The sequence below is a fragment of the Myxine glutinosa genome, chromosome 10 (assembly GCF_964187855.1).
Source record: "Myxine glutinosa chromosome 10, kmMyxGlut1.1, whole genome shotgun sequence".
NCBI lineage: Eukaryota > Metazoa > Chordata > Myxini > Myxiniformes > Myxinidae > Myxine > Myxine glutinosa.
This window is the reverse complement of record NC_136270.1, coordinates 30,403,609-30,424,785: the sequence shown is the minus strand read 5'-3', so window position 1 is coordinate 30,424,785 and position 21,177 is coordinate 30,403,609. Positions and strand designations below refer to the sequence as shown.

Here is a 21,177-nt window from a genome sequence, read left to right as displayed (position 1 = left end):
ATGATACTGTTGCGGTTTTGCAATAAAGGTAAACCCCCTATAGTTAATTGCACGACAACATGTAGCCTGCAGCAGCTAGTTATTTCTTATTAAATGTAAAGATTAGTTCCCTTCCCATTGTATAATAATTAAAGCAGTTGTTAGGCAGGCAGGAAAGCATTTGTATGCGTTGAGTTAGGCAGGATTCCAACCCACTCGTACTGGTGAACAAAGACGTTGGTTCGTGTGCAGGGAGGCATGGCGAAAATACAGTCCACGTGATCAACCACTGCTGTGGTGGGTGTGGCTAACAGAAAAGCCCACGTCACTAGCAGGCGACCAATCAGGTCGAGCCGACGTCACCGGCAGGCGACCAATGGTGGGTTGCAAAACCTCCCCGAATGAAAGGGGGAAGGAGGAATGAAACCTTCCTGGAGGGAGGCAGGGCTGAATGGCCGCACGTGACCAACCTCGGCCAATGGGAGGCCGTGGAACCTTCCAGAAGAACATTCCACCCGATAATGGTCCGTGCCCATCGTCATTCGAGCTCTCTCTCGGCGTTCATCTTGAAGCTGGCTGTCCTGTGTGCTGGTTCGTCCTTCCTGCGCTGAAATTCATCCGTCCTGGATCATCATTCGTGCGGACTTCGAAGTGGCGGTTCGTCCTGCCGACCTCCTTCAAGCTGTGCATCCGGATCGATCCATGCACTGCGCACTGGAGCTAGCGGGCCCAAGTCAGCGTCGGCATGTCCATCGGTCCGAGTTTAACTGGTGAGATTCATTCCCCTCTGTGTGTGAAGGTGCCTGTTGGGATTAGGCGAGGTAAGAATTGCTAAGTTAAGCCTGCCTCTCGTGTCTCTTTCTGTGCCTCGTCAATAAAAGGCGTGTACATTTTGTTGTTCTCAACCTGTTCGTATCGTCTTTTCTTTATTGGCCGAGCATCGTCCGAACCGAGTTGACTTTAATCAGGCCCATAAATCGAGCAAGATAAGCCGCGACCCACACCGTGCGATCCGCTCAGCACACCATAAGGTGTGGGAACGCGAGGGTTCAATACCCGGCCTTTCTGGCCGCGTGTCTTTGAAGGTATTTGAGTTGAGCGACCAGCAACCCTTCCGCGCGTGTTTAGGAAATTGGCGATTGAAGTTGCTTTGCAACTCGTCGGACGCGAACTTAGTCGCGGCCGACGACCCTGTGGACTCCTTAGTACGACGGTCATAAACCTCCCACCCCACTGTGGAACGCAAATTTCCTTCTTTCCACTTCCAAAAACCTCCAGTTTCGCAGTACAGACATACCTATTATAAGGCGAACTCTAATAACACTGTTTCACATTACACTCAATGAAAATAAATAAATATATATATATATATATATATATATAGAGAGAGACTTGGCATTTAATATGGATTTTTTTTTTTTTCTTGACTTGGGTTTACTTTCTGAACTCAGTATATCAATCTGGTGAGTTTATTTTACCCTTCGGTGATGTCTTTGTTGAAAGAACCATGTCACTGATTGTCTTTCGCAGCAAGAAGTCAATAACAGGATTATATCACAGGTGGCATGACAAAATGTAAGGACAGGTACATTTGACGATTGGCTTCACAATCGGGTATATAAGGGTTGTTGCATTCTGTATTAGTGGAAAACAACTGCTGGACGTCTACAAAAGTTATTGCTGCTTCCTATGGAGATGGTCTGTCAACTTGACAATGCTGTTTGTCATGGAGTGGTTGCGTTACGAAATTCTGGCATGAAACAGCATGCTATTGCTCGGCAGTATGGCATCACTCAAGGTCAGGTGTCAAAGATCCTGAAACGAAATGCTCAGGGGGCGTCCCTTCTCCAATACCGAGGTCAGGACGTCCACGCAGAACCACAAGGAGAGATGATCGCCAGCTGCACCGGTTAGTCTGCAATGGCCGTACCAAGTCAGCTAATCGGCTTAGGGCTGAATGGCAGCAACTGACAAATGTGCCTGTATCCAGAAGGCTAGTCAACCAACGACTGGTTCAAGCAGGCTATCGTGCCAGGCATCCCCTGACAAAGCCACGCCTGACCAGACAACACAGCCAGCGCCGATTGCAGTGGGCCAGAGAGCACCATCAATGGCAGCCAGGACACTGGAATCACGTGACCTTCAGTGACGAGTCTAGATTTCTGGTCTATCGTCAAGATGGCCGCGTCCGTGTGTGCAGATAAGTGCATGAAGCCCACAACGAAGATTGTATAGTGCCAAGAGTCCAAGCTGGAGGTAGTGGGGTGACCGTTTGGGCTGCTTTTCATGCAGGGGGCAAAACTGACCTGGTTGTTCTGAATGGAAACCTGAACCAGTTCAAGTACAGGGTCATTCTGGAAGAAACATTGCTTCCATTTGCTCGTGCAGCCTTTCAAGGAAACTTTGTCTTCCAAGATGACAATGCACGGCCTCATCGTGCTCGCATGATCCAACACTTTCTTGCTGACCATGGTGTAGAGCATATGGAGTGGCCTGCCATGTCCCCGGATATGAATCCGGTGAAGAACTTGTGGGCAGAATTAACGCGTCAAATTGACAACTTGGACCAGCAGCCGACCTCTGTGCGTGAATTGCAGCAGACTATTGTCACTGCATGGCAAGCGATTCCTGTCCAAACCATGGCAAATCTCGTGAACAGCATGCCTCGACGTGTACGTGCTCTCCTGAATGCTCGTGGGGGTTACACGAAGTACTGAACTGTAATTCTATTGTCTGTAATCCCAGTCATAATTTAGCTTTTGTTTTTGTTGAAATTATTTCTGGCTAATGTGCAAAATAAAGACATATTTCTGGAAAACGTACAGAAGTTTAACACAGTACTGTCCGTGAATTGAGTTCGATATCAGTTTACATCACTTTCAAGGATCAATTTATTTGCTTCAAAATGTCAAATGTGGTTTTTGTTTCTTTTAAAGGTCACATTAACAAAATCTAGAATAATTTCAACATAATTGCAATTAACTTTTGGTTCTAAGTCATCTTGAAAAGTAAGTTCACCCCCACAAAAAAAATATTCCATATTAAATGCCAAGTCTGTGTATATATGTATATATATATATATATATATATATATATATATATTGTTACGGAACCGCAGTACGGCACTCCCCCCTTCTATTTCCACTGGCCGTCTCCGCTCCTGACGCTACACAGCTACCTCCGGAAAGGCAGGTGCGCAGCCCCGTTCGTACCGCGGACAGATGTTAATTGCCGAGCGGTTTTAGGAACTGCGGCACGAACTATTAACAAGGACTAGACCCGATTCTTGAACGTTGGCCAAATCGTGCCACAGGTATTCAATTGGGGAAATCACTAAAGCGACACGGATGTGAAGAAGAAGCAGAACAAAGGTAGGAAATACGAATATGATTTATTTGCTAATTACTATTTACACAATCAAATAAACCAAGGAAGAAGGAAGAATAAGAAAGTAATTACAGAAAGAGGGACGGACCAGAAGGACACAGTGCAACACTAGCTTACCTATGGCAGTCTTACTTACAAACCCAGGACAGAACAAACAAAGACAGACTCACACGAATGGGGAATTCTCAGGCAGGAATGGCGGAAAGGATGCGAAGGTGGGACCACAGGGCACCGCAAGCGGGTCCGCTCCGGGCGGGAAGCGAAGAGCCGGCAGTTCCTTGTATTCGGCTTTACACCGCACACCGGCAGGGTCACTCGCTGCCTCGTCAGGGCTTCACGCGGCTGGTTGAAGCGGCTCTCTGCAGAAATCTCTCTTGTGCAGAACTCAGGTGCGTCACGCATCTGCCGTCTCTCAGTCGTCCCTTCAAAAGGCTTGCGCGCGCGCTTTTATTGCGCCTGGGGCGATCAAGCCGCCGGCCTCCAGGACACGCCCATCGGTGAGCTCGCCTCGGCCTTGATTGGTCGCGAGGGCTCACCGATCCCGCCCCTAGAGGAGGCGTTGGCAAGGCCACGCCTTGTTTCTGGCGCTGGGCTGACTCCTCCCACCTTCTGCTCCGAGATTACCTCGTGCTCAATGGAGTCTTGCGGCGAAAAACACGGTCCCAAAACAGCAGCAGCGAATGCAGAAAACCGCACGCACAAAACCGCCCAATGCATTTGGCAATGGCTGACAAAAGGGGAATTGGAAGGGAATCTACCTTATTTGAATTCGGTGCAATGGAGTGTCAATTAATGGAAGACAAAGCCTTAAACTAATACACATAATAAGGAGATAACTACTGAAAAAAAGGAAATCTATGATTTGCTACGTGATTGTGTATGGAATAACTAAGGGGATGACCTTTGACCTTTATACACACTGGAGGGTGATATTTACACACAAAAAACACAATTCTCATATCCACAACACTGCACCCTCCTCCTCTTAGGCACGTCCCGGGCCTATTAAACTTTTACCTTTAGTGTGGGACGTAGGTGTAGTTCCCTCTACATTTAACCTGACCCTGAGTGTGACAGTTTTAAAACACAAATAAATATGTCCCGCTGCTGCATTGCACCCTGTCTAACAGATTTACACCCACAGCTAACTGAATTGCGGAATTGTCTTCAAACTACAACATGAACGATGGGGGAGCATTATTTACAGTTGACGCTACTTGTATTTACAAAACTAACCCAGGACCTGTGATTGTTCTTTTTGGGGGGGAGACAGCCTGCCCTGCATCGACGCACCATAAAGCACCAAAAACGCACCAAAACACCATAAAGCACCAATCAGTGCACAGTCACCACAGTTCATAATAAAAATAACCAAACAAACCCTGCTGGTGGTCTTGCTCTTCGGCTCCCTCTGCTGGCTAATGCTCTTCCAGGTGTTGCCATTCTTCATCTTCTTACTGGCGGCCTATTTGGACATAATAAAAAGGCATGCAATGCGTCCATTTTTTATTTATTTATGGCCCACAGGGCCGACTATGAGTGGTTCACCTGTGTGGCATAGGTGCCATGCTACCAAGGTCCGCCAGCAAGATCTCGGGCCATCATGGCCGGTTCCAGCAGAGGGGCCATGCCCCAATCCGTGGGGTCCATGAGTGGTGCTCAGCCACAGACATGTGGTCCATAAGTGGTGCATCAATGCAGGCAGCTGTGGTTGCGAGAGTTCGGGCACACAATGGCGGACTCCCGCACGCTCCCCTCGGTGCCCAGAGAGCACAGTCCTCGGGCGGGAGACAGGGGGATAGAAGACAGGTGAGTGAGGGGTAAGGTCGCAAGGGTACACATCAAACAAGGCAATGCAAGGTGAGGTGCGTTTGGAGACTGAGCGGAGAAAAGCTCGTCCCTACCGTACGTCACCCCCCGTTACCTACTCTACCCTTGCCCTTACCCCATATTTACAAAAATCTACATATTTACAAATTCGTCACTACTGTCACGTCTTCCCCTTATCTCTACTATACCAAATTAGTCCCCACAATCCCTCTCACCAAAATTTGCCATCACCAAATTCATCATCAATCCTCATAAGGAGGGAGAGATGGAACATCAGCACAATGTCACGCCCACGTCATGATGCGTCCCAGATTCCAAACATTTGCACAGAAAAAATAATAACAACCATGGCATGGTGTGGAGTACCGTCGTTACCTCAGGTGAGTGGATGTCGATGGTGCGAGGAGATTCTTAATCCTAACTATCTTCTAAATGACTAACTCACTTTACACTACCCGGGGTCTTTCCCTGCCAATCCATTGGCCAACTTACTCGATGTGGTTTTAAGAACCAAATTCCCATTGACCAAACTGTGGTGCTTCATCAGTTTGGGGTCTCACTCCCCCGATTCAACTACCTGTGCCCTTGCACAATTTCAGGACTGGGTCGTGTGGCTGTCTCAGCAGGTCTACCCACCTGCACACCTCCACCACTGCAGTTGCCTCCGAGCTTACCTGCTCCTTATCCTAACCTATCTACTGGGGAAGGCCCTCTGGCGCTCTCCCCACTCGGTGCCCTCTCTGGCACTGGGCTACCCGGGTCCGTCCTCCGGATCCTCGGGCCCCATCCACAACTCTAACGGCTCCCAGAGCCCACCTGCGGCCTCACCTGGCCGACATCCTCACAGTGGTGGAGTGCCCATTTAACTACACACACTAACAGGCCACACGCCCAGCCATTTCCACATCACTAATGCACCCATCCAAACACCATTCTTCCACCACGCACCACAGATGCCAATATCCAACCACAATTTACCTACTCCCTCTACCTAACTCTTAAACTACCCTCCCCCCGGTATTCGTGGTGGGGTCCATCCTCCCCACACACCTTCGCACCATCCACTCCACTCCACAGTTTTCACTATACTCACTCCACAACCATCCATTCCATACTCCATATATTCCACACCATTTATTCCATACAACCATGCTCACCTGGATTTGCACACCTGTGCAATCACTCCTACACCTCACTTCCTGCACCCTCCTTCCTCCAGGACCATTTGCTCAACACAACACTCAATCACTATTACTCACTCATGCACTGTTCCATACACCTGTTCAGTTGCACACCTGTGCAATCACAATTGTTCCTCATACGCTGCTTCATACACTTCCACGCTCACAATCACAATTATTCACTCATATACTGCTCAATACACTTTCGATCCTCAAACACACGGCATCATCTGATCTACCTGGTGCCCTGCTAAAACTCGTGCTTCCCCGTCGCCCCTTACATTATTGCGCTCCCTCGTCATTATCATCCAACTACCCTCTCTATGTCCCCACTACCTGTCCAATGTTGCTACTTACCTTACTGTTACCTATGGTCAATCTCTAGGTCCCTACACACTTTATCCTAACCCTCCCGGGCTAGTTTTCACTGCCAAACCCCATAAAACTATTGCTCCTTTGCCCCCGTATGTGAGGGACGGTGGATTTGCCATCCCAACACATCGGGTATCTCTCACTATCAATTTGGCTCATCAAATTCCAACCAATCAAAAATTTGCCAACCACTAATTCCCTATCCCTACCAAATGTCCTTTAACTGGAGCCTCGGTGCGTCTTTACATGCTCAGAACTTGGCTTCGCCAAGTCGAGCGATGAATGCGGGTGGTTCGTTGCCGGCGGTTGGATCCGTCCGGCATTCGGTGCAGGGAAGGGGGCTTACCCGGGCCGAGATTCCACGCACCATCTCGGCACGGAGCCGTCCGATGGCCCGATCTCGCCCTACCGGAACGCCTCAACCACATGGGGTCGCCGTGCCGACCCTTCCTCGGTGTCCTTGAACCGGGTCGCCCGCTCCGCTTAGTGGAGCACGGACGCGGCCGTTCAGAGCGAGGCCCGGCGTGGATCGCGTACGGCGGTTCCTTTGAAACCGCCGTGGTCACGATCCCCGCTGGTTCCCGCTGCACACGAAGCCCGGCACGCACCGAGGGCTCGCTTCGGCTACAAGTCGATCTAACCGCTAACCCGTTTAGCGTCGATGCTCCACTTGCATGCTTCCACCCCGCATTCCGTTCCTTGCTCACACATCCAGCTGTCTCCATGCTCTTCGTCATTGCACCTTCTCTTATACAACACCCAGGTGCACTCATTTCGCTCACAGACTTTGTCACACACCTGACCACCGCACACCTTAGCACACACTCGTCGTTCGCACACCTCACCAACACACCTCTTCGCGCCCACTCCTCGGTCACATCCCCGGTGACAACCATGGGTGTGCACTCACTTGCACACCCAATCACGTGCTTTACTACTAACTCCAGGGTGCATTCCCGCACGCGCTCGACCATTCCAGGTGTGCATCCTTCCATTCCAGGTGTACATCCTTCCATTCCAGGTGTGCATCCTCTCTCACCTGCTACAACCAACTCGCGCCCCGTGTCACGCTCACTACTCTCACCACCACACTCGGTCGCACACTCTTTTATCATGCACCCCTCCGTTACACACCTTTTTCATGCATCCTCTGGCGCACACTCTCCCGTTACGTCCTCCGTAACACTCACCACAGGTGTGCACTCTTTCGTTACATCCTCTGTAACACTCCCCACTACGCGCTTCCATGTGCCCCCCCCCCCCCCCGCACACGCGCTACGACCAACTCACTCTCGACAGCACACTCACTCCTCGGCACGCACTTTTTCCTCACACACCCCATCGTCAGACATCCTCGCACACCTCCTCCTTCACACTCTGTACCTGTCACACACTTTACCAGCGGCCTCTCACGAACACCCGGGTCCAAACCAACCCCCAAGCCGACTGAATCTCCCCCCACACCATATACATTTCCGAGTATACCGCCACTCACCTTGGCACCTCGTCTCCGCTCCGCCTCCACCACCTGCAAACTCTTTATTTGATTAGTGAGCACATCATCACGATTTGAGCACAGACCTTGCACATACTCCATCACTTCCTCCTTTATCTCCTTCTTAGTTTCCCTCTGTCTCTTCTTAATTTCACTCACCCCCTCTTCCACTTCCTCTAATTTCTCCTTTACCTCCCGCATTTCCCGGTGCGCCTCCTCGATCTCTTCCTCTAATGCCACCTTGACCGTTTCTATGTGCGTCCTCACCTCCCGGTCTTTCGTCTCCATTGCCTCCGTCACCTCGTCCAACCTCTTTGTCAATCCCTCATGTACCATCTGACATTCCCTCTGTCGCTATAAGTTCCTTCTTGATGTCATTCTGCGTTGCCTTTAACCCCCCGATTATCGCAGTGTTCTTCTCCACTTGTTCCACTAATTCCTTTTGTCCCACCGTCAGCTGTTCCACTCCCCTTGTTAGATCTTCTATGCCCCCCTGTAACCGAGCCGTATTAGTTCTCACCTCTTTCTCCATACGCTCCTCACCTCGCTTTACCTCCTCGCGTACCCCCGAGACCTCCTCGGCCACACCTCGTCCTATCTCCTCCCCCATTTCTCCCATCTCTTTGGTAGATGCGACCCTCATCTGTTCCAATTCATTCCTCTGAGCATCCAATTTACCTTCCAACCCGATTTTCACCTCCCCTATTTGGTTCCCCATCTGTTTGATTTCCCGGGCAGATTGCTCCCCTATTTCCCGCAATTTGTCTTCCATCCTGTCCTCTAGCCCCGTTAACCCATTCTTCACCCCTTTTATCCCGTTGTCTAACCCCTCAAATTTATTGTCTAACCCCTCAAATTTCTTGTCTAAACCCTCAAATTTATTTCCCATATTGTTTAACCCGTCTCTTAATTGCTCACTAGTACCCCTCGCTTCGTCCCTCATTCTGCTTTCCATCCCTTCAATTTGGCTTCCCATTTGCTCACCCTGAGCCCTCGTCTCGTCCCTCTGCAGGTTGAGGGACGCCTGCATTTGCGCCATAAATTGCTCCATGAGGGCCTGCATTTGGACCACCCCCATTGGTGCAGCAGCTCGTGCAGGTACAGGGCTACCGCGCGCTCGTGCGAGGCGCCATTTTGTGTGCCTGAAACCTCGTGCGCGAGGGCGCCATCTTGTGTACCTGATACCCCCTCAACCACATCACCATTGCTCTCCTCCTCCATTTCCTCCCTGTGGTCCTGGGTTACCCCTAACCCCTCTAATTCCCCCACCGGCATCCGATCGCCTTGACCATCCATGGCACGATTTTAAATTTAGGATCTTATGAAATAAAATTTTGGGCTACTCGAAATTTTGAGCGCGCTATTCGCGCTTCAGGTCCGAATCTCGCTCCCAACACCAATTGTTACGGAACCGGAGTACGGCACTCCCCTTAGGGGAGGGGGGGGGGTTAATCCCCCCTTCTATTTCCACTGGCCGTCTCCGCTCCTGACGCTACACAGCTACCTCCGGAAAGGCAGGTGCGCAGCCCCGTTCGTACCACGGAATGTTAATTGCCGAGCGGTTTTAGGAACCGCGGCACGAACTATTAACAAGGACTAGACCGGTTAGTCCACAATGGCCGTACCAAGTCAGCTAATCGGCTTAGGGCTGAGTGGCAGCAACTGACAAATGTGCCTGTATCCAGAAGGCTAGTCAACCAACGACTGGTTCAAGCAGGCTATCATGCCAGGCGTCCCCTGAGAAAGCCACGCCTGACCAGACAACACCGCCAGCGCCGATTGCAGTGGGCCAGAGAGCACCGTCAATGGCAGCCAGGACACTGGAATCACGTGATCTTCAGTGACGAGTCTATATTTCTGGTCTATCGTCAAGATGGCAACGTCCGAGTGCGCAGACAAGTGCATGAAGCCTTCAACAAAGATTGTATAGTGCCAAGAGTCCAAGCTGGAGGTGGTGGGGTGACCGTTTGGGCTCCTTTTCATGCAGGCGGCAAAACTGACCTGGTTGTTCTGAATGGAAACCTGAACCAGTTCAAGTACAGGGCCATTCTGGAAGAAACATTGCTTCCATTTGCTCGTGCAGCCTTTCGAGGAAACTTTGTCTTCCAAGATGACAATGCACGGCCTCATCATGCTCGCATGATCCAACACTTTCTTGCTGACCGTGGTGTAGAGCATATGGAGTGGCCTGCCATGTCCCCGGATATGAATCCGATAGAGAACTTGTGGGCAGAATTAACGCGTCAAATCGACCACTTGGACCAGCAGCGGACCTCTGTGCGTGAATTGCAGCAGGCTATTGTCGAGCTTCGAGCTCTCCACGGCATCGAAGTTTGAGTGTTTTCCCATTCTTGTCTTTGTCAAATTTCCACTGGTTATTTTGCTGTGTACGTGTTATTGTGTGTTTCTAGTTGGTGTTGGTTTGTGGTTCGTGCAAACTTGTGTGTAGTTAATCGTTTTCTGAGTCATACCTCGTGCGCGGCCTGGTGACTTGGGGCTTCCCTCCCCCCTTCGGTGTTTTGTCGGTTTGGGTTATTTCCTTCGCTGTATTGCTTGTTTCTTTTATTTTGTTTTCTCCCCCTCACCTCACCTCACCTCCTGAGACAAAGAATTATATATTGATTCTTTCTCTCCTCCCGGACACGTGCTTGTTCGCTCTCCTCCTCGTCTCGGCTTGTGCCCCGCCCCATGTATCTCGTTTTCTTCTGCCTCTGCTCCTTCTTTCTCAAATCCACGTTCTCGCTTGGAGACTTTTCTCGGATTGTTTTTTTTCATGGTTCTGTTTGAATATTGTTGGAATATGTTTAAACCGCAGCCGTGATGCTGACGCCCCCCCCCCCCCCCGAATTTACATGTTTTATACGTTTCCCAGTGTGTACCCTGGTCAGAATAGGTACACCGTATCCCTGCGTATCGTAAGAGACGACTAAGAGGGTTGGCGTCAGGAAGGGCATCCGGCCATAAAAACATTGCCTCAAAAAGAGAACCATGACAATCACAAGTACATATGGGCAGGGTGCAGCCCGAAGTGGAGATCGGTTTCTGAGGTTTGGGACATGGAATGTGGGGACAATGACAGGGAGATCAGGAGAAGTGGTGGAAGTATTGCTCAGAAGAAGAGTGGACGTATGTTGTGTGCAAGAGACGAGATGGAAGGGAAGTGGTGTGAGAATGGTGAAGGGTAGGCAGGGACAGAAATACAAGTTTGTGTGGCAAGGGTGCCCGGAGGGCGTGAATGGTGTTGGTGTCCTGTTTTCTGAGGAGTTTGTAGACAGTGTGGTGAGTGTGACTCGAGTGAGTGATAGGTTGATGATGGTGAAAATGATGATTGGAAAGCTCTTGGTGAACGTCATCTCGGGATATGCTCCGCAGGTTGGTCGAAGCGATGAAGAGAAGGACAAGTTCTGGTGTGCGATAGAGAAGCTGATGGAAAACGTGAAAGATGAGGAAGTTGTTGTGGTGGGAGGAGACCTGAATGGACATGTGGGAAGGAGTATGGATGGTTTTGAGGGAGTTCATGGGGGTTACGGATATGGTTTGAGAAATGGAGAAGGTGAAAGGATGTTGGAGTTTGCTGATGGAGCTGATTTGTTGATTTGTAATACTCAGTTCCAGAAAGAGGACAATAAGCTTGTTACATACACGTCAGGTGGGTCGACGACAACCGTTGACTACCTGATGGTGCGTCGGCGAGATAGGGGCCACCTCCGGGACACAAAGGTGATCCCGAGGGAGGAGGCTGTTTCACAGCACCACTTGGTTGTCTGTGACATAAGGGTGAAAGGTGCGAGGAGAGCTCGGCGGGTGAAGTACCAACCGAGAATGAAGGTGTGGAGGTTGAAAGAGGTGACAGTAAGGGAGGCATTAAAAGAGAGGCTGAGTGGGGTAGAGGATGATGTGGTTGAGCTTGAAAGTGGTTGGATGTCAATGAAAGCTAGTCTGTTGGGAGCCGTTGGTGAGGTATGTGGATGGACAAAAGGACCACCGAGGCACTCGGAAACATGGTGGTGGGATGTTGAGGTTGGAAAGAGGATTGACGAGAAGAGGAAGACGTTCAAAGAGTGGCAGAAGGCGAAGGGTACGGGAGCAGAAACAGCAGAGCATGAAAGTTATAAGGCAGCCAGGAAGGCTGCAAAGAGAGGTAGCAAAGGCGCAGGAGGCATGTAGGAAAATGTTCGGAGAACGCTTGGATTCGGAAGAGGGTCAGAAAGCAGTATTCAGGATTGCAAAGCACATAGCGAAAGAGAGGTGTGATGTGATGGGGGTGAGTTGCTTGAAGGATGAAGTGGGACAAATCGTTGTCGACCCAGATGGAATTAAAGGAAGATGGAAAAGATATATGGAAATGCTGTTGAATACAGAGAATGAATGGGATGGCAACATAGAGAGTAACCCAGTTTTAGGACCGGCAGAGAAGATAACTGAGAAGGAAGTTGAGGAAGCGATAAAAGCAATGAAGAGTGGAAAAGCGGGAGGGCCGACGGAAGTTGTGGGAGATATGTTGAAGGCAGCAGGAAGTTGGGGTGTGAAGAGAATGACAGAGATCTGTAATCTGGTGGTGAAAGAAGGCCGCATTCCAGTGGCTCGGGAACTGAGTACCCTCGTCCCTCTATACAAGGGGAAAGGTGACCCTCTGGAGTGTGGCTCGTACCGAGCGATAAAGTTATTGGAGCATGGAATGAAGGTATTGGAAAGAGTGTTGGAGAGGAGGATAAGGAAGAAAGTGAAGATCGACGAAATGCAGTTTGGATTTATGCCAGGAAGAGGAACGACAGATGCGCTTTTCATTGTGAGGCAGTTGCAGAAGTACATGGATAAGAGGAGGAAGTTGTTTTTTGGGTTTGTTGATCTGGAGAAAGCATTCGATAGGGTTCCACGCAAAGTATTGACATGGGCATTGAGGAAGTTAGGAGTGGAGGAATGGTTGATCAGAGTAGTGATGGCAATGTACAAAAGAGCACGCACAGCTGTAAGGACGAAGGACGGGAACAGTGGTGAGTTTGAGGTGAAGGTGGGAGCGCATCAGGGGTCGGTACTAAGTCCACTACTATTTGTAGCTGTGATGGAGGTGCTGGCTCAGACCGTAAAGGAGGGTTTACCGTGGGAGTTGTTGTATGCAGATGATCTGGTGTTGATTGTGGAAAGTATGGATGGACTGAAGGAAAAGATGAACAAGTGGAAGGAATGTATGGAGACAAAAGGTCTGAAGGTGAATATCGGAAAGACAAAGGTGATGGCAAGTGGTAAAGCATGTGGTGAGGTGGAAAGAACTGGGAAGTGGCCGTGTGCTGTGTGCAGGAAGGGTCGGAGTGAACTCCATTCAATGTACAATGTGTGCTGAGTGGGTTCATCAAAAATGTAGTGGTCTGAGAGGGTCATTAACCAGTGTGGCAGCTACATTCAAATGTAAGGTGTGCACAGAGGGAGCTGCAGATGGAGGAAATGTTGAGTTGGATCTTGGAGACGGCGTGAAGCTGGAAGGTGTGAAAACATTTTGCTACCTCGGAGACATGCTGAATGGAGAAGGTGGATCAGACTCGGCAACGGTTGCTCGAGTGAGATGTGCATGGAAGAAGTTTCGGGAACTGAGTGGCGTGCTGATGAGGAGGAGAGTGTCGCTGAAGCTGAAGGGAAAGGTGTATGCTGCATGTGTGAGAAGTGTTATGATTTATGGGAGCGAGACATGGGTAATGAATGTAGAGCAGCAACGAAGGCTGGAAAGGGTGGAAATACGAATGGTTCGATGGATGTGCGGAGTATTGTTGAGAGAGAGGAAGACAAATGATGAATTGCGAAAGATGATGGGAATATTGCCTGTGATTGATGCTGTTAAGAGGAACAGGTTGAGATGGTTTGGTCATGTATTGAGGAAGGATGAAAGTGACTGGTTGAGAAGAGTGATGGAAGTTAATGTAGAAGGAAGTAGAGGACGGGGAAGACCGAGAAAGACTTGGCTAAAGATGGTGGAAGAAGAAATGCGGGCAAGGGGGTTAACAAGGAGAGATGCAGAAAATAGGGCAAAATGGAGAAGATTGTCATGGGGACCGCAAGGCCAACCCCCGCTCTAGCAGGGAACATGGCCTTAAAATGCATGTTGTTGTTGTTGTTGTTGTTGTATTGTCACTGCATGGCAAGCGATTCCTGTCCAAACCTTGGCATATCTCGTGAACAGCATGCCTCAAAGTGTACGTGCTCTCCTGAATGCTCGTGGGGGTTACACGAAGTACTGAACTGTAATTTTACTGTCCATAATCCCAGTCGTAATATAACTTTTGTTTTTGTTAAAAAAAAATTTCGCTGATGTGCAAAATAAAGAGATACTTCTGGAAAACGTACAGAAGTTTAACACAGTACTGTCCATGAATTGAGTTCGATATCGGTTTACATCACTTTCAAGGATCAATTTATTTGTTTCGAAATGTCAAATGTGGTTTTTGTTTCTTTTAAAGGTCACATTAACAAAATCTAGAATAATTTCAACATAATTCCAATGAACATTTGGTTCTAAGACATCTTGAAAAGTAAGTTCACCCCCACAAAAAAAATATTCCATATTAAATGCCAAGTCTGTGTATATATATATTGTTACAGACGCGGTTTTGGATGTTAGTTTACTGAGCGGTTTGGTATGACCGCGTCTGCACAGTTTACCCAATTATACTCGAACGTTGGCCGAGTCGCGCTACGCTAGATCAATGAAGGAAAGGACACAACGGCTGGGTTAGATGACACGACACCAGGGGTACAGTTCTCAAGACCTCCGGAGGAGGTTATAATATTTGTATGCGGAACGTTTAGATTACAAGGACAAGAGGTACAGCATAGGAAGGTGGGCACTTAATCACGGTCTTATAGTAGCCCCGACAGACCACAGATAAACAGGACAAGACTGACTCACACAGGGATTGATGGCAAGGAAGGGCAGGTAGTCGATGGACAGCACAAGGTGCACCTTGGCTCAGGGACAGGATCCACACGGTCCGGTCCAGATATGCGGGGAGGTATCGTCGCGCTGGAGATGGCGTCTGGTTCTCTTCAAGCTGGGGGCGCATCTGACGTCACCTCCGGTAAGTGGCTGCGTACATCCAGCGGGGAGTGACACGCCCTCGGCTCGTTAGCTCCGCCCCAGATGGAATCGGCCCGCCGCTTCTTATTGGGTGCGGGGGGGTTACCGGGCTCCGCCCTTGACGAGGAGCTGACAGTCAGCCCCTTCGTGGTAACCCCGTCGGAGCACATGGGCAATGGCGGCTAACCAAGCCGGAGTGAGGACGCACACTCCCCGCGCGCTGTTGTTGTAGTTGTTGTTGTTGTTGTAGTTTCATGAGGAAGATGGGAGGAGGTATGGGGAGGTCCTAAACTCACTACTGGTGCCATACAATCACATTCTGGTGCAACGAAAAGTCAGAATTAATGGAAACGAGTCCTTAACTGACATAGACTAAGAATAACTAGCAAGATGTCCTATAGTTGTCTACGTGAGATGCGGTGAACCTGGGCACGACATTTAATGGGGGAAAAAGGGGAAGGTCGGTTCTACAGAGTGTTGTTTACAGACAATGGGACTAGGGAATGGGGGATTGGGGATAGTTGGGGAGTATTGGGGAAATAGGGGAATATTTACAAGCGGATATGGATGGAGGCCAAATCCCATATCCGCAACAATATATACACATATATATATATATATACACAACAACAACAACAACATGCATTTTAAGGCCATTTCCCCTGCTAGAGCGGGGGTTAGCCTTGCGGTCCCCATGACAATCTTCTCCATCTTGCCCTATTTTCTGCATCTCTCCTTGTTAACCTGCTTGCCCGCATTTCTTCTTCCACCATCTTTAGCCAAGTCTTTCTCGGTCTTCCCCGTCCTCTACTTCCTTCTGCATTCATTTCCATCACTCTTCTCAACCAGTCACTTTCATCCTTCCTCAACACATGACCAAACCATCTCAACCTGTTCCTCTTCACAGCATCAATCACACGCTCTATTCCCATCATCTTTCACAATTCATCATTTGTCTTCCTCTCTCTCAACGATACTCCGCACATCCATCGAACCATTCGCATTTCCACCATTTCCAACCTTTGTTGCTGCTCTACATTCATTACCCATGTCTCGCTCCCATAAATCATAACACTTCTCACACATGCAGCATACAATTTTCCCTTCAGATTCAACGACACTCCCCTCCTCATCAGCACGCCACTCAGTTCCCGAAACTTCTTCCATGCACATCTCACTCTAGCAACCGTTGCCGAGTCTGATCCACCTTCTCCATTCAGCATGTCTCCGAGGTAGCAAAATGTTTTCACACCTTCCAGCTTCACGCCGTCTCCAAGATCCAACTCAACATTTCCTCCATCTGCAGCTCCCTCTGTGCACACCTTACATTTGAATGTAGCTGCCACACTGGTTAATGACCCTCTTAGACCAGGAAAATTTTGATGAACCCACTCAGCGCACATTGTACATTGAATGGAGTTCACTCCGACACCCTTCCTGCACACAGCACAGGGCCACTTCCCAGTTCTTTCCACCTCACCACATGCTTTACCACTTGCCATCACCTTCGTCTTTCCGATATTCGCCTTCACACCTTTTGTCTCCATACATTCCTTGTGCGACCTGTAGGAATATTTGCGGGACAGAGCCCAGAGAGAGCTGGGGGGGGGGGCAAGGCCAGAGAGGAGTCTGTAGAAGACGGAAAGACCACCAACCTGCCTGCGGTGAGTGAGTGAGAGGCCCTTGGAGTTAGCTTCATCGCGGGAGATTCCAATGATTCTGAATGCTTTGGTTTCAACAGCGTGAAGACGAGCTAGGTGTGAGGCAGGAGCACCAGCCCAGAGGGGAGAACAGTATTCCATTGAGCTGCGGATGAAAGCCTTGTATGTGGTGAGGAGCTCAGGTGTGCCAAGGAAGGACTTCGCACGACGGAGGATGCCCAGTCGGCGACTGGCTTTGGAGGCCAGATTTGAAATGTGGTTTTCCCAGGAAAGATCATGGCAGATAGTGAGACCCAAAAGCTTGAGTGACAGAACTTCTTGGAGAGGATTATTCAGAAAGTGGATGGGAGGGTTGTCCAGTTGGTCTTTTCGGAGAGACATCGTAAGAGTGTGAGATTTGTCAGGATTGAAAGACATGTTCCACTTGTTTGCCCAGTCTGTGATTTTGTACAGGTCTGCAGAGAGTGAGGAGGCTGCAGACTGCCGATCTGAGGGATGAAGAATGGAGCGACAGAGAGTAGAGTCATCAGCAAAGAGATACAGAGGATTTTCAAGAGAGTCAGAGAGATCATTGATGAAGACCAGAAAAAGCACAGGGCCCAGAACCATTTCTGCAGGAGGATGAGCCATCACAACAAGCTTATTACCTCTGTCACACCTTCAGGCGGATGCTCCACATAACTGATAGTCTGCTTCAGGAGTCCAAGCAGTTCTGGAGAAATTTCTACATCAAGACTACAATTGAAAACATCAATGGGGCTTGGAAGGACGTCACCAATATCTCCATGAACAGCGCGTGGCAGATGGTGTGGCTGGATGTCTGTCACAAGTTCATGGGTTTTGGGGTGCAGAAGTTCATCACCAGAGAGATTGTCCAGTTTGCCAACCAAGCTAGGCTGAAAGAAGTGGACGTCAACGATTGGCCTATTGGAGGAGCTATTGGCCTCACATGGGAGCTGCTTAACCAATGAGGAACTGCAGGAGCTGAATAAGCACTGCAAGAAGACTGCTACAGACTGAACCGGAGAACTTCCTAAGCACCAAAAACTTAACTGATGCCTTCCTGAAGTTGTCTGAAGCGCTTGAGAACATCTCCGACAATGATAAAGACTTGTAGCACAGCAGTGGAGTGAAGCGTTCTGTGCTGAATGCTGTTTTCTGCTCTGACGAGATGCTCAGGGTGAAGAAAAATCATGCTCGGCAGTCAACCCTCAAGGCCTTCTTGAAGAAGAAAGCTGCATTTCTGCAGGAGGATGAGCCACTGCCTGGCTCTTCTTCACAAGAGTAGCTCCTCACTCTCGTCTCCCACCGCTGCCTTGCTTGAGGAGTAGCAGAGCACCAGGAGCGACGGCAGCGGTGGTAAACAGGCAACAAGCTTTTTTTTATGCCTCCATCGACAAAGTCGCCAGAGACACGTTTTCAGGTTGTCCGGCTGTCCGTCGGTCCATCGTTATAGGTTTTTGTTGCTGCGATAACTTGAGAATGGCTGGAAGGATCTCAATCAAACTTGGTGCAGGTATGTATAATGAGGTAAAGACAAACCGATTAGATTTTGGCGTCATGAGGTCAAAGGCCATAAAAATCCTGTTACTGCGATAACTTGTGAACCAGTGATGGGATTCTGACCAATTTGGTACAGTTATGTAGAATTATGTAAAGATTAACTGATTAGATTTTGGGGTCAAGAGGTCAAAGGTCATGTCAGATAAAAATGTGATAACTTGTGAACAGCTGAAGGGATTTAAATCAAACTTGGTACAAGTATTATAATGATGTAATAATGTGGAGGCATATCGGTCGACGTCGTGACGTCGAAGAGTGCCGTTCTAGTTTGATATGGAATAATGTTATTTTTTATAAAGTCTTTTTTTTTTTTACTTATAAAACTCCATAATAACATCTGCAATGCTATTACTTGTGCACAATGAAGCCATCCTATACCCATGTCATGGTGACCCGTTCTAGCACTATCCTTGCATAACACTCACACTGGAACGCATTCTGAGCATTGCAAGATGCATGTCTGTACTGTAATTGGACAAAATATTACACCATTTTAGGCCATCTCGACCAATCAAATTTGAGGTTTACGCTCCGACAACGGAATATCGACATTCAGACAAAATTGCGGCTCATAGGAAACTGATCGTGCTCGGAAACGCAAAGCAGGAGTGGAAAATACCATTCCCGTGTCCTTTTTCCCCAAGGCTGCATGGGGTAAGGTGCTCTACGAACTTCTCTAGTTAACATTTGATTTCCCCCTGGAAAAATATACTTCCATTTATTGCAAAGTTGATGCACAATAGCTTTATATGTTTTTTCTTGGTGTTAATAATTATGAAAGATTCCATAGGGAATGTGTCAAGATACAGGAGCAGTATTAATTTCTCACCGATGTATATGCCTTCTGCTGTTCCAGCCATGAACATGGATGCATCCTTTTCTGCTACAACTTGTTTGCGGGTTGTGGTGATGTTGGTTTGTAGAGAAGAGCGGCATGAAGGAAAGTCAACTGCTTCTGAGAGGGAGGTTGTGTGGTTGCGACGTACCAGAGGAGGAGATGCACCTGAGGTGGAGAACCGTCTGTAGGATTGCAAAGAGGATTGAGATGTGGGCCCCGTGAAAGAGAAAGCCATTGTCAGAGATGAAATTGCATTCACAAAGGAAGAAGATTGAGCAGACAGCGAATGAGAGAGGTTCTGCTCAGGAAGAAGTGAGCTGAAGAGCGATTTGAAGGATCCTCGTCGAGAGTGGGGAGGAGAGCTTGAGGGTGATGATGAAGCCAAACATTTTTCTGACATGGAAAGTGATGAGGAAGTCAGTAGGGAATTTGCGGGCGAGCCACAGAAAGGTTGTAAATCCTCAGAGGACAGATGCTGCTTTGGTTTCTGTAGAAATGCCCATTGGAAACATTCCATCATTGGACGCACCTGCAGGGGTTATAAGAAATTAATCTTGCCATTCTTAGGATGTCAGAACATAAAAATAACCAGAAACATGAGGTTCAATACAGCCTAGAACAAACTCAGACCCGACAACATTGGCTCATATTCTGATACTTCAGTTCATATTGCTTCAGTCCACCTTCGTTCACCACAACCAACATTGCTGTGCTCACAGGCCAAGGTGATCATATGATCACTGTGAAGTCAAACTACACTGCTATGATCTGAGGTTGGCCTGAGATAGTCATAAGGCAAATAGTGGGGCAACTGAGCATCACAATTGTGCATTTTGTGAGGAAAGCACCAAATTTGGCACACTAGTAGACTATCATATTATGAAAAGATCTGGATATTGGGCCATCTCAGATTCAGAGATTTGATTTTTGCAAGATTTCGATTTGATTGGGATCGAAGAGAACACCTTCTTCGTCTTCTGTACAGTGAAGTTGCCAGCCCTGAATTCTCTGGCTACATCTGGGTGCTTCATTGGGAGTGCAACCATGTCCCTCAGGTGAACAGGGACCCACCTGGCATAGTGTGTGTGGTCTAAGGCATGGAACCATGGGACCAGTTCCGTCAGGGCATCAAGGTACATCGTGAATGAAGCCTGCCGCAGAGAACGCACGTAGACCAGTACCAACATCTCTAGTTCCAGCACAGTTGCCCAGTACTGAAAGTTGGGAATGTCTTTTCCTCTCTGGTGACACCGGTCTTCGAACTCAGGCAGGTCTTCTGCATCATCAGCATATGTCATACAGTGGCGTTCATACGCACGGTGTTGCAGGATGTGCAGTGCCGCTGCAGTGATTTGATGAGCTCTTCTTGTGCGGGTGACGTGGGCAGCTCGCAGGAAGGAGTCGGCCGTCCCTGGTGTTGCAATTTCAGCTTGCAAATCTGCAAAATCTTGCAAAAATCAAATCTCTGAATCTGAGATGGCCCAATATCCAGATCTTTTCCTAATATGATAGTCTACTAGTGTGCCAAATTTGGTGCTTTCCTCACAAAATGCACAATTATTATGCTATATTTAGCTTAGCTGCCGGACTAAAAGTTATTATCAACCAAGCATGAAATAAATGTGAGTAAATTAGGCCCTATCTAACCCGAGGACAATGCTTTGAATGGATATTTCATAATAAAATACATTCCAACATAGAAAGAGAGTTGATTGAACACAGTATTACAAGCAAAGGTAAATCAAAAGAGAAAGTAAAGTACGGTATATTAGCTTGAAGGGGAAAAGCCCAATCTTAATAGAAAC

At 48.6% G+C, this 21,177-nt stretch overlaps 1 protein-coding gene across 9 annotated transcripts in view; it reads right to left on the bottom strand.

Moving 5' to 3' along the window:
- LOC137434401 (TBC1 domain family member 24-like) overlaps window positions 1-21,177 on the bottom strand; it is a 111,859-nt gene that overhangs the window by 10,424 nt on the left and 80,258 nt on the right. For 6 of the 9 annotated variants that reach the window (XR_013624704.1, XR_013624706.1, XR_013624705.1 and 3 more), the window contains one exon: window positions 19,364-19,901. Coding sequence is in view for 6 of the 9 variants with exons in the window: in XM_078785506.1 (XP_078641632.1) it covers window positions 19,364-19,901 (538 nt within the window). In the remaining 3 variants the exon portion in view is untranslated. Of the gene's footprint in view, window positions 1-19,363; window positions 19,903-21,177 lie in introns of all 9 variants that reach the window. The other 3 variants (XM_068127364.2, XM_078785504.1, XM_078785502.1) reach the window with 1 other exon arrangement.